The sequence below is a fragment of the Quercus lobata genome, chromosome 9, assembly GCF_001633185.2.
Source record: "Quercus lobata isolate SW786 chromosome 9, ValleyOak3.0 Primary Assembly, whole genome shotgun sequence".
NCBI classification, from domain to species: Eukaryota; Viridiplantae; Streptophyta; class Magnoliopsida; order Fagales; family Fagaceae; genus Quercus; species Quercus lobata.
This window is the reverse complement of record NC_044912.1, coordinates 34459342-34473612: the sequence shown is the minus strand read 5'-3', so window position 1 is coordinate 34473612 and position 14271 is coordinate 34459342. Positions and strand designations below refer to the sequence as shown.

The window sequence follows — 14271 nt, the reverse complement described above, 5'->3', positions numbered from 1 at the left end:
TTAGGAACCACTATAATGGAATAATGTGATAGTCTTATGGGTTTTTTCTATAGATAATCATAATATGCTTGTAAGGTGAATAATTATCATGAGTTTTGGAAATAGATATTATGAATGTTGTGATGTAAGATAAATAGTGACCATGGGTTCTTATATAAATTCCCTGGGTTTATATTATGGTTGAAATAAATAATCATAACTTTCCATGGGCTTTTATATTAGTAACACAAATTCATAGTTCTCCATAAGCTTGATATATATGTTCACCATGGGTTTTGGAAAAATGAATAGTGTTACGTAAAATAAATAGTTACCGTGGGTTTATAATATGGTATGAAATAAATAAATATTATGAGTTTAAGTTAAATTATAACTTTCCATGTGTTTTTATATTAGTAACACAAATTCATAATTCTCCATGGGCTTGGTACATGTTTGCCATGGGTTTTGGAAAAATGAAAAGTGTCACATAACATAAATGGTTATTATGGGTTTTGTAAGATAGACTTCACATGCTTTTAGTATTATAGTAATAGGTTTAAGAACTTAAAACATTGTTAATTATTGGATTTTAAGTGAAATAATTATGATATAGTATTTTGCCAAGTATTGATAATTTTGAACTTTTTACTAGCTTGGGCATTTAGTAATGCCAACGAAAATTGGGTATTTGATATTGTCAATGAAAATTAGGCTTTTGAAATATTACCAAGCATAAGTAGCCTTGGGTTTTAGAAAAGAATGTGATGTGTGAATTAGGCTCGTAGGGCCAGTTTTGGGCTTAGCTAAATAATGACACTAAAATTAGATAAGATATGAGTTTTTTGGGTTTTTTATGATAATTTATATCGTGACCCAATTTAAATAACAAGATATAAAATATTTGTGGTTAACATAATAACATGGCAAAAAAATGTTTGGAAAAACCCAATAATTTATTAGTGTTGTTTGAAAATAAGTAGGTGGTATTTATATAAAATTAGGTGAAAAAAAAAATGTCCCCTAACAACACCTAATCAAGAACTCTGAAATTTTATTATTATTTTAAAAAAGATACCACAATGGCTCTTTTTTTTTTTTTTTTTTAGGGCTCTCTCATTTTTATGAGAGAGCCAGTGCGGTATATCCCCTTTTATTAGCTAATTTACTATTTTTTATCATAACTCTTCGGGAATTGTCGTATCATTGCATCTTATATCGCATCTTATATCTGTATGTACTTGGAAGCATATCCTTACTTCTTAGATTTATAGACAACAAATTATAGATGAAATCAAAGAATCAATGGATTTTATTATGTAAAAAATTAGAGAAATAATATTTTTACAGCAAATTTTAAGTGGCAGGTTGTTATTGTTGAGACAAAAAAGTAAGTTTAGTGTTAGGTTCAAATTTAAATCAATAACAACTAACAACCTAAGATTTGTTGTAAAAATATTGTGAATATAGTATCTCTAAAAAAATTAAGACCTAGATTCAAATTCTATAAATTTTATTATAAATATGAGTTCTCTTGTAATATGTTATCTAGAAAGTAAATGCAAAATATAATCGTTTGCCTCTTATATGGTGCAGATGTAAGTATTACTGTCTTCCTTTTTTTCATACAATTTCAAATTTTTACACATCTCATTAATCTTTGAATCCAAACCTATCTTTCATTTTCAATTCAATGTTTTGAGGTGACCTACATCAAGCTATCAATCACAATTACAAGTTGGAATGATAAAACAAGATGTACATGTAAAATTTTGCTCAAGTCTATATCCCGTTTCAAAGGGTTTGAATTGTAGGCAATGCAGGAAAGGAATGCCTTGCCCCATCTCAAAAGCTTATTTCAATGATTTCATTCCAAGTTTGTAACACCTCAGGCTCAAATTCAATTAACCACAGCCATGAGTTTTCCAAAATTCCTAACATCATGCCAAAGAACTTTAAACATAACAGATAGAAGGAGATATCTTCACAATCCGAGCTGGCAAGATAGCAGGCCCCACTTTTCAAAGACACTCTCTCACACCAAAAGCAAGCATGTGAAGGAAGAGGATGCCACGTGTGAGACCAAGAAGTCCACGGTCTTCCACGTGTAAAAACATGGAAGGAGAACTGAGATCGCGCGCAACACCAACCTCTTATCAACAAAAATCCTCAAAAGCAATAAAGCTCTCTCACTAACATAGCCCACGTTTTCTTTCCTTTCTCTCTCTCTCTAATCTATAGAGTCTGTCAGCTTCAAAACTTCAATTCTAAGACCACCATGACCATAGTGGCTACAGCTGCAGCTCTCTCTTTGCCAATCTCTCTTTGTAGATCATCTAAGCTCAACACTAAAAAGGTACAATCTTTTTTACTTGTATTGCTACTTAGTTTATCCGGGTACTTGTTAAACTTGAAAAAGGAAAGAAAACCTTAAGTTTGTTCATTCATTTGTTATTTTTCTCGTATTATAGACCAAAGTAGAAGAGTTTTTAGTTTGGTTAGTTGGTTTATTAGTTAAGTTGTGTATATTCTAGTTCAAAATACCAAAAGACATGGTTTTCTCAGCCAAAAATATATCTGTGTACCCGCCAAATCTGAAGGAAAATTAGTTAAATTTAGTTGTTGATTGAATTTTTATCTAGGCAACCCCAGAAGATTGTCCTTTTTTTCTTTAATACAGGCTGCATTTTTTGTATGGGCTACTGCATATCGAAAGGAAACATGGTTAAAACTTAAAAAGTTACTATTTCATAGCTTATGTTGTTGCTTTTGGGTCTTGAATTTCAGGGAGTGAGAGGAGGATTTCGGGTGGTTGCTGTTTTTAGAGAGGAAGGAGGGTTGGAGAAGAAGAGCACTTGGGGACAGCTTTTTGATGTGGAGGATCCAAGGTCTAAGGTTCCCCAGTGTAAAGGGAAGTTCTTGGATGTAAATCAAGCCCTAGAAGTGGTTAGATATGATCTTCGGTACTGTGATTGGCGGGCCCGGCAAGATGTCCTCACAATCATGCTTCTCCATGAAAAGGTTTCCCAATAACTCTTCGATTTCTTGATCTCACTGGCTTAAAATTCATGTATATTGGGGTTGCTAAATTTGATCCTTTGCCAGTTGGCTCTGTTAAAATAAAATTCTCACTTTTATAGACAATTGGGTGTAGGTTGTAGAAGTTTTAAATCCTCTAGCTCGTGACTACAAGTCCATTGGCACAATGAAGAAGGAACTTGCGGAGTTGCAAGGAGAATTAGCACAAGCTCACAAACAGGTTGGAATTATTTGTTAATGAAATAACAACTTATGTATTGATAATTGTAATGCTTTTATCATGTCTGTCAGGATACATACCATCAATAAGACACAAATGATCAAATTTCACATGACTTGATCTTAGACTGTACAACCGTTCATTAGATTATTGCTTTTCAAATACAATCTTATAAGCACTTGGTCTTACCAATGAATAACAACAGGTTCACATGTCCGAAGCAAGAGTTGCCACTGCTTTAGATAAACTAGCTTACATGGAAGAATTGGTGAATGATAGGCTGTTACAAGACAGAAGCACTACAGCATCAGACCAAACATCCCCCTCTCCCAGTACTTCTACACAATCTCTTGAAGTTGTACAGAGAAGGTCACCACGTAAAAGCTTGAACGTATCTGGTCCTGTAAAACCTTATCATCCCCGCTTGAAGAATTTCTGGTATCCCATTGCTTTCTCCAATGATCTGAAGGAGGATACCATGGTAAGCTAAGAGCATTTAAGTTTGAGATACATTCTTCGTATCTTCATTACTTATGTGAGCATTACTCAGAAAAAATTAAAATAAAAATCTCATCAACAAACCAGTTGTAGCATACCATATTATGATACAATAGAGTTTTCCCCCCCATTGAATGGGTAAACAAAAGAAATTAAAGAACTAGAGTGGCACTACATTTTTGGGACTGTCAATAATGCCATCACCACCATAAAATGGCATGCTTTGATGGATTACATTATAACTGTGGTGGTTTTGTTATGGGGAAACATTAATGTTATGATGGATAAGCCAGCCCTATAAATTATCTGCGATTTTCTGCAACTAATGATTCTCTGGACTTCATCATATGAATACTTCATCATTTCTCTATTTCAGATTCCAATTGAATGTTTTGAGGAACCATGGGTTGTCTTTCGTGGAAAAGATGGGAAACCTGGATGTATCCAGAACACCTGTGCACATAGAGCGTGTCCTCTTCACCTTGGTTCAGTCAATGAGGGTCGCATCCAATGTCCCTACCATGGTTAGTAATGATCAGAAGAAATAACTATAGTTTATATAGATTGATAAAATATACAGGTCTTTATGAAAATTTGATAAACGAATTACTGGGAAAAAAAAAACTAATTCTTGGAATTTTGTGATTGATGAATGTCAGGGTGGGAGTACTCAACAGATGGAAAATGTGAGAAAATGCCATCCACGCGATTACTTAATTTGAAGATAAAGTCATTGCCATGTTTTGAACAAGAGGGAATGATCTGGATTTGGCCTGGAAATGACCCTCCAACGGCCACCATTCCCTCTTTAGAACCTCCTCCAGGATTTCAAATTCATGCTGAGGTATGCATTGCAATGACATTCATATCCTTTGATTATCATGAATGCCTTTTACTCTTTTTTATCTGTCGAAATATTATCATGAATACAAGAAACAGGTGAATTATGCTTATGTGATTCTATGAAAGAGCAAGTCATCTTATTTCAAGTATGAATGTGACAGATTGTCATGGAACTTCCAGTGGAACATGGACTACTTCTAGATAATCTTTTGGATCTTGCACATGCCCCTTTCACTCACACTTCCACCTTTGCCAAGGGATGGAGCGTTCCCAGGTTTGTTCCTGTTATTATTACCGTTAAATCTAATCAGTTTTCTCAAGATGATAAAAATTTCAGCAATCTGAGTAGAATGGTTCCTTTAATCATGTTCAAGATTGCCTTTTTCACTCAAGACTACCAGAAAAAGTTAAAACACAATAGGAACTTATCAGGCATCTGGACACCATGGAGAAATTATTCCATTTCCATTTTGTTTTATATAGTATTATGAGGCATCCCGCATCTAGGCACCATCTGGACAACATTTGTTTTTCAATAAAAGTATCAATAGAAGAAAAGTAGGGATCACTTACTAGGATGCCGGAGTACCTAATCAGTTCAACTCATCAACCTCTCCTTAGGGAGCAAGTCCATGCATAGTTATGATTGAGATAATTCTTTTCCTCATTTTAGCCAACCCCTTTTGTTTGAGACTGAGGCTTAGTTGAGTTCTTCCTTCTATTTTGTCATAGATACCTATCCTGACCAATAGGTATGGAACATAAGAAGGAATGACTTCACTCCCTATGGGATTTAAAATCCTCCATCTATATTCATTATGTTATCTATGTGCCCTATTTAAATTCAAGTAGTGTCTAGAGTACATGGGCCTGATGTCAATAAAGAAACTTCAATTTATATCTGACGAAACAGCTCCAGTCAAAACATACTCTTAACAATTTTTGCAATCTGCAATTTCAGCTTTGTGAAATTTTTGACACCTGCTTCGGGCCTCCAAGGATATTGGGACCCTTATCCAATTGACATGGAATTTCGGCCACCTTGTATGGTGCTATCAACTATCGGGATCTCAAAGCCTGGCAAACTGGAAGGGCAGAGTACCAAGCAGTGTGCCACACACCTTCACCAACTTCACGTTTGTTTACCTTCTTCAAGGCAGAAGACAAGGTTATTATACAGAATGTCACTGGATTTTGCTCCCCTGCTTAAGTACGTTCCTTTCGTGCAATATCTGTGGCGGCATTTTGCAGAACAGGTAAAAGGATAAACAGTAATTATCTCGTTTGCTACCTTAGCCTGTTACTAAAGGATCTACAATAGTTTCTTGCCCAGCTATTCCTATCTTTCATTTCTGTCCTACCATTGTTGATGTTTAATTTGACAACAGGTGTTAAATGAGGATCTGCGGCTCGTAGTTGGCCAGCAAGAGCGCATGCTCAATGGTGCCAATATCTGGAATTGGCCTGTATCCTATGATAAGCTAGGTGTGAGGTACAGGCTATGGAGAGATGCCGTGGACAGAGGAGCTAAGCAACTACCCTACAGCGAATCAACATAGAATAAGATGTGATGATGGATTATTTAACGGCTTGCTTCTCCAGAATAAGCCTGCACATATGACAAACTTGTGCAGGAAGTCAGGAACTATTAAATGAGCACGAAATGACTGAGAATATTATGCAGTTTCGCATACCTTTTCTCTCTCAATTGGATTTACGTTGGCATTGGCGGAAATTGTTAATGATCTGAGGCAGAGAAAATAGTGTCTATGTACAAAACCCTTGTAAACTAAAAAGAAACTGTACACTAATTTTATTGATTCGTTGTACAGTGTCAAATCCTTTTCTATTTTTATTTTTTAACCTTATTTTCAATTTTTCACCACAATGACGTGAAGATTGATTTCTGGTCTTGGACGCTGGTGTTTAAAATGTGATCCCCAATAAGATCTGATGTAACCTTTTTCCCATTTGAGAGTGGGAAAGATTTTACAGATTTTAATTCGCATGTGTCACTTTTCCTTCTTCAACTCAGCTTTCCAAAATTCAACTGCATCTTTGAGGGATATGAGTGATATATATCACAAATTCACAGAGAAAACTCAAACCCGGTTTCCTCTTGCAATATCACCTTAATCTTAAGCCAATTGAGCGAGGGATGGATGAGCCAATAGTTTTGCCTGCTAGGTTAGTGAGAAAATTAGCAAAAGATTCACCATAATCTTTCCTTATTCATCAATGAATAAAACTTAGATGCAGGTTTCGTAGATCAAATTTAATTATGTCCTTCATAAAGCTTGGATACAAATTTAATTATATGTTAGCAAGAGGTTTGAAACTCACTCAACAGAAGGGTTCCAGTGCCTTCATTGTTATATCTATCGAATTAATCGAATACGTCTTGGCATCATCCAACGTAATTGGTATTATATTTTCCAGAGACAATTAAATTTAGCATTATTGGCCAATGTTATGTAATCACAGGTGAATTTGATTTGACTGAGGAAAAGTTTTACTCCTTATTGTTAATTTTCAAATTCATCATGCACACAATTATACAAAAAGTTTCAAATCCTAAATAGGAACAACAATTTATTAAACTGGGAACCCATCCAAAAAGGATCATATATATCTTTTCTATGATACCCATTTACAAAAATTACAACCCTTACCGCACCATACCAAAACCCTAAACCCTCTCATACTCACAACACCACCACTAATACAAAAGAAAAGCAGAATCAGAATCAGAAGAAGCTCACAGAGCGGAGCCACAAAAGGGGCAAAAACTGAACTCGGGCTCCACCGGCCGGTCACAGAAACGGCAGCGGTCGACCTCCGCAAGAGCAGAGTCGGTGGTCGGCCGTGGCGGCGGAAGAGAGTAGGACTGAGGGAAGAAGAGGTTGCAGTTTCTGCAGTACATGGAAGGCTCCTTTCCCGGCCACCGCCACACCGGAACGAAGAACAGCTTCAGAACCTTCTCGTACTCCACCAGATCCGCCGGAGACTTGCACACTATGCACCTTCCCGCACCTGATCTCAGCACTTGCCGGACTTGTTGCTCAACCCCTCCCACGAAGAAGAAAAACATTTTTTTTTTCCTTCCTTTGTTTTTGTTTCTCGCTCACTTACTGTCACTGTTTGATTTGCTCTGCCTGCGTGCGTGCGTGTTGGGGTCTATTCTATTCCATAGTATAATTGTGCTCTAGATTTGGAGCGGAATCTGGAGACTTCGGGTTTTTTTTTTTTTTTTTTTTTTTTTTTTTTTTTTTTTTTTTTTTTTTTTTTTTTTTTTTTTTTAAGTTAATTTATTTTGGTAATGGGTTATTTCAGATATGCCAAGGAAATTGGGATTTGGGACAACATGGATTACCTAGAAACAAGGGAGTTTTTAATCCTAAGTTTAGGTTTGCTCACTTCATCTATTGGTGAGAGATGAACCCTAGCACCTATAGCGAGAAATTCGAGCTCATAATACCCCCATTGATAAGTGGGACAACACACTTACCGCAACATTATTTTATCATGTAAATCACAATGTTGTTGATGGGTAGTGCAAAATAGTCATCCGTAAAGTGATCGTCATTATTAAGAATGACTGTCATTACTAAAGACGATCGTCATTACTAAGGACAACCGTTATTATTAAGGACGATCGTAAGCACATATTAATGTTTAGATATAAATTCCTCACTTAAATGACATAAGTGTAACGGACGTATAACCTTTTTAACCACCAGCTCACAACTGTTACAACTACCTCAAACTGACCATTACACAATTGTTATAGGACATTGAATGGGGAAGTTAAATGGCTATTAAATGAGCCATTTAACCCTCTAGCTCAACCATAACTGATGGATGGTATAGACATGTGAAAGTATAAAATGCTCCTCCATACTTGCAAACCGTCCATGTTAATGACGAGTGAAAGTATAGACGTGTGTAAACACATTATTTCCAGATAGCATTTAATATCCAAACGATAAATGAGCATGGAGCCGTTACTGCCGTCCAATTATGCACATTTAAAGGCCATTACAAACGTTAAAGGGCTGAGGATAAATGGTCATTATAGGCCATAAATCCTCCAACTATAGTACAACGTTAGAGAGGCTAGTAGATTAAGCATTTACTTACACAAACAGCTATAAAAAGCCTGGAGAGACAGGTAAATGATTCATATTGAACACACACACAAATTACTCTACAGATTACAAATTTCTAAAGACTTTAAACTAACTTAAGTATCGGAGGGTTCTTGGCAGGCTGCAAACCGATGTCATTATCTACTTAGTATTTTCTCTCATACTGGATCTGAAGGTTGTCCATCGTACTAATAAGGCAAAATCGTGTTTTATCAGTTTGGCACCGTCTGTGGGAAATGACAGCATATCAATCAATAAGCCATTGAATTCTCTACTGACTAAGTCCCTCAGAACAGATGGACTCAACCATAACTGCGCCACCGAACCCAATGGTGATGGCTCAACAAATCCAAGCACTAACGGTCGATGTGCAAGAATTGAAGAAACAAAATGAAGACTTGAAGTGGAGAGTGCGTCCAAAGGGCACAAATACGTCATAGTCACGGCGTAATCGCAATGATAATAACAACGAAGCCCATAGTCCAAGAAATAGCAGAAGAGAAACTTCTAAGTACATCGCATAGTCAACTTATGGTAACGTTCAGATGATGAAAAACATGAGGAAGGAGTTAGACGAAGTCAAGTACATCATGAAGGGAAACACAGTGATAAATCTTGATGGCATGATTAAGAGGATAGACTCACCCTTCACTGCCAATGTTTTGGAGTGCCCTTTACCTCCTAAATTTCGTCTCCCACAGCTAGAGGTTTACGATGGCACTAAGGATCCCCTAGATCACATAGGAGCATTCGAGACAATATTAAATCTCTAGCAGACTCCAGACGAGGTAATTTGCAGATCATTCCTAGCAACCCTCAAATGAGCAGTAAGGCTGTGGTTTAGCAAGTTGCCCATGGCATCTATCGTGAACTTTGAGCAACTGAGTGACTCTTTTGTCCGCCATTTCACTGGAGGCCAATGCCATAAGAGGCCCACCTCATACCTACTAACTATGAAGCAACAAGAAGGGGAAACCTTAAGAGAGTATGTAAAACGCTTCAACAAAGTAGTGTTAGAAATTAATGAGGCAAACGATCATGTGATAATGACGACCTTCCAAGCAAGGTTGAACAATCTTGACCTCGTCTTCTCTCTAGAGAAGACTTCTCCAACTACACTAATAGACCTCTTGTTCAAAGCCCAGAAGTACATGAACAGAGAGGATGCATTAACTGTGAATAGAATAGATGGCAAGCGAAAGATGGAAGAAATCAACGAGCTCCAACACAAAAAGAAGGAGAAGAAGGATTGTTCCCCTAGTCAAAAGAATGACAACAAAAATATGCAGGCTCATACAAGATCGACAAGTATTCTAGAAGAGGAACATGTTACCTTGAATCACTCAACGGTAAACAGTTACCTCGTCCATGGAATGTAGAGCACTTCAAGAGGTATTATTACTAGTTAGATGACGTTTTCAATTTTCTCTCATCAAACTGTTTTCTAAGCAGGAATGAATAAGGGGGTATTTTTCCCCACATGAATAAATGGTGTTCTCTTGAAAGATCTAAAAGTATTATTTACCATACCAAAAAAAAAAAAAAAAAAAATTCAAGAAGAAAGCCTGTCATTGAAAGTCCAACAAGTAAAACCAGGTAGACAATAAAAATCTTGATAAGAGTAAAATTGTCACATAAGGTTCAATTTGGACGAGTACAATCATAATGACGATTAAATTCTTAAAACGAGAGTAAGTCATATGATTAAATTTGCATGGTTAAAAACCGATGAGCATGATCATAATGACAATCAAATTCTCAAAGTGAGAGTAAGTCATATGATTAAATTTGCATGGTTAAAAACCGACGAGTACAATCATAATAACGATCAAATTCTCAAAGCAAGAGTAAGTCATGATTAAATTTGCATGGATAAAAGCCGATGATCACAATCATAATGACGATCAAATTCTCAAAGCGAGAGTAAGTCATATGATTAAATTCGCATGGTTAAAAACCGACAAACACAATCATAATGACGATCAAATTCTCAAAGCAAGAGTAGGTTATATGATTAAATTCACATGGTTAAAAACTGACAAGCATAATCATAATGACGATCAAATTCTCAAAGCGAGAGTATGTCATATAAATTTGCATGGTTAAAAAACCGACGAGTAGTTTTTTTAAAAAGGAAAACAAAAATCAAGGGGTGCAGGAAGTTCAAGAAAACTTCACATGCGCAACCAATGAAGAGAAGACACGTGTCAATCACTTGACGAGAAAGTTTCCTCGCATTAAATGTGATGGGACGAGAATCTTGGTACACGAAAGGGAGATTGAACCACCAAAAACCTTTCATATTCCTATGCTCGTCCAAACAAAGGACGACAAAGGAATAAAGGGGGCAACTAACGAGTAATGTAAAATGGTCGTTTGTAAAGTAATTGTCATTACTAAGGACGACCATCATTACTAAGGATGATCGTAAGCACACATTAATACTCAGATATAAATTTCTCACTTAAACAGCACAATTGTAACGAATGTACAGCCTTTCCAGCCACCAGCTCACAGCTGTTACAACTACCTCAAGTTGACTATTACACAGCCGTTACAGGACATTGAATGGGAAAGTTAAATGGCTATTAAATGAGCCATTTAACCTTCCAGCTTAACCATAACTGATGGATAGTGATAAAACGCTCCTTCGTACTTGCAAACTGTCCATGTTAATGATGAGTAAAAGTATGGACAAGCGTAAGTGCATTATTTTCAGACAACATTTAAAGTCCAAATGATAAATGAGCACGGAGCCATTATTGCCGTCCAATTATGTGCATTTAATGGCCATTACAGACGTTAAAGGGCTGAGGATAAATGGTCATTTTAGGCCATAAATCCTTCAGCTGTGGTACAACGTTAGAGAGGCCAGTAGATTGAGCATTTACTCACACAAAAGGCCATAAAAAGATTGGAAAGACAGGTAAATGATTCATATTGAACACACACACAAATTACTCTACAGATTACAGATTTCTAAAGAGTTTAAACTAATTTAAGTATCAGAGGGTCTATGGCAGGCCCTAAACTGGTGTCATTATTTACTTAGTATTTTCTCTCATACAGTATCTAAAGGTTGTCTATCGTATTGATGAGGAACATACTGACAAGACAAAATCACGTTTTATTAGTTCTTATTGTGTTGTGAAAATAATTGTGTCATTTGTTATTGGTGATAAGAAGACTAAGATATTAAATAGAGTTGAAGAACTTGACTCTTGGCAACCCCTACTACAGGCATGGTCAAACTCAACATGGATACAACTATCACTAATGATTTAGTTGCATTAAGAGTAAAGGCAAGAGACAATTTTAGTGAAATACTTTGAAAGTCTAGGCCAAGCTACATGAGTTATGCTCTCCTTTGCGAGCTGAGGCAACAACCTTTCTCTGGACTTTACAAGTTGATGTTAGAGATTTATTGAATGCAAGTTATTTATAAAAGGTGCGATGTTTAAGCTTGTGTTGACAATCTCAATGTAAAGGGTGAACAAGTTGACCGGTCCACTTTTTGTAATTCCCTTGAACTTAGCAAGTTCTTTTCTAGGTGTTTAGCTGGGTTAATAGAAGTCTTAATTCTGCAAACCACATTGCTACAAAACTTGTTGTTAGGCTTAAAATTCAAATTTTGTTGTAATAAGCCGGAAGCCCCAAAAGTCATCTTAGATGCTTGTAAGGTTAATTATATTGTTGTTGACTCTTCTACTTGATTAATGAAGTTTCCAATTTTTTTTTTTTAAAGGTGTCCTTACACTTTAGACTTGTGTAGTGTAGAGTGTGTGTGTGTGTGTGTGTGTGTGTGTGTGTGAGAGAGAGAGAGAGAGAAGCGAGCTTTTAAAATTGTTTGTAAAATTGAATCGGACTCATTAATCCACATGAACTCATAGTAAGAATTTGTTTTATAATTTCAAAATTAGGCAGGTAAAATAACACTTTTTACACCACAGGTAAGCAACATTACAATGGCCAAAACCAAAAGTGGATAAAGTGTAATTAACCCAAAATTAAATTGGACAAATAGCACAAAATTAGACAATAATTAAAAACTAATTTGGATTTTGATTGTGTTTCAACTTTAATATAATATATATAATTTGCTTGTCTTATTAGTTGCATTACACAAACATAACAAGTTGCCATTAACAAGAATTATGTTGATATGGATGAGTATTCCACCACCACTAACCTCCAAGCAAGTCTTTTTTAGACATACATGTATTTAATATGCCTTTCAAAAATAAGCATGCACTATTATTCTACTAGATGTGATGGTGCATTAAAGCACATACTTAGAGCACTTACAATGATAGTGTTAAATTGATAAAAAAGCTATTTTTAGCACCATAAACAACAAAAATTGTTACATTGATGGTGTCATATCTAAAAAAATTTAACAACTTGCTAGTTGCTTTTATATATATTTTTAAATTTCATCTCTCTCTCTCTCTCTCTCTCTCTCTCTCTCTCTCTCTCTGTGCTTACAATGGTTGGGATAGGGCTATGGGTACATGTGGTGGTGGTGGGTTGTTGATCGAGTTGTGGGTTGTTACGGTGGTGGTGGGTCATGTCGTGGGTTGCCCTAGGTGTGGTGGGCATTGATCGGATGTGGTGGTTAGGTTGGTAGGTCACACCGTAGGTTATGGGTGTGATGGGTTGTTTGGTTGGGTCTTGGTATGGCTGAGTTGTGGTTTGTGTGGTGGTTTTTGACTAATTTAGGTTGCTGGGTTGTGATGTGGTGGTTGGTGGGTTTGTGGTGTTTGAGGTTTTTTTTATTATTTTTTTTTATTTAAATTATAGATGTGGTGGTTTTTATGGGTTTGCTATGAAATTTTTTTGGGATAGTGAATTTTATGGCAATGGGTTATGGTGGCTAGTTTTGCTGGCAGTGGGTTGTGCATGGTGGTTATGGGTGGTTGTTCTTGGCTTCTTGCTGGTTGTTATTGCTTCAAGGAGAGAGAGAAAGAGACATAGATGAAGAATTTAAAAAAAAAAAAAAAAGAAAGAATAAAGAAAGAATATTTAAATGAAGTGGTCAAAAAATAGAGTCTTTGATATTGGGTGTATTGTAAAGTGTGGTGTTAAAATAGATAAAAGTAATTTTTTGAGTTGCTAAAAGCTAAATTGTTTAGCACCACCACTATGAATGCTTTTATTACTTCACTAGACTCATCACATGTGCTTTGCACTGTAATAATACTTTTTTTTTTTTTGGTTTAGTGTTATAATGTTTAAAAGTGATATATAAATAACCTTGTGTATTTTTTTTAAAAGAAAGAGGTAAGGTAGCATGGAATAATGTTCAAAAATGAGATAAAGAACCGTAAGAAGTTGAAACCCAATGAGACACTTGAATTTATTAATTGGGATAAGAATTGTGATAAGTAAAAAAAAATTGAGATTTAAGCCAAAGAGAGATGGTGTATGTTAGTGTGGATGAATGGAAATTTGTGATAACTGTATAGAATTTGGATAAAAAAAATTTTGGAATTTTTTAAAGAATTAAAAAAAAAAAAAACCATAGAAATTTCAGGATAAAAATAA

The 14271-nt window shown here is 35.8% G+C and overlaps 2 protein-coding genes across 2 annotated transcripts; one reads left to right on the top strand and one right to left on the bottom strand.

The window, feature by feature from the left end:
• The first annotated feature begins 2163 nt into the window (after positions 1–2163).
• LOC115960221 (chlorophyllide a oxygenase, chloroplastic) lies at positions 2164–6549 on the top strand. Its single transcript, XM_031079000.1, has 9 exons — positions 2164–2335; positions 2767–3000; positions 3134–3238; positions 3444–3719; positions 4113–4260; positions 4396–4580; positions 4741–4853; positions 5541–5835; positions 5968–6549. The coding sequence occupies exons 1-9, from the start codon at positions 2258–2260 to the stop codon at positions 6136–6138; spliced, it is 1605 nt and encodes a 534-aa protein (XP_030934860.1). The 5' UTR covers positions 2164–2257; the 3' UTR covers positions 6139–6549.
• A 595-nt stretch (positions 6550–7144) lies between these two features.
• Positions 7145–7828, bottom strand: LOC115960844. The gene has a single exon (XM_031079837.1). It carries the CDS (start codon positions 7668–7670, stop codon positions 7338–7340), a length of 333 nt encoding a protein of 110 aa, XP_030935697.1. The 5' UTR covers positions 7671–7828; the 3' UTR covers positions 7145–7337.
• Positions 7829–14271: the final 6443 nt, after the last annotated feature.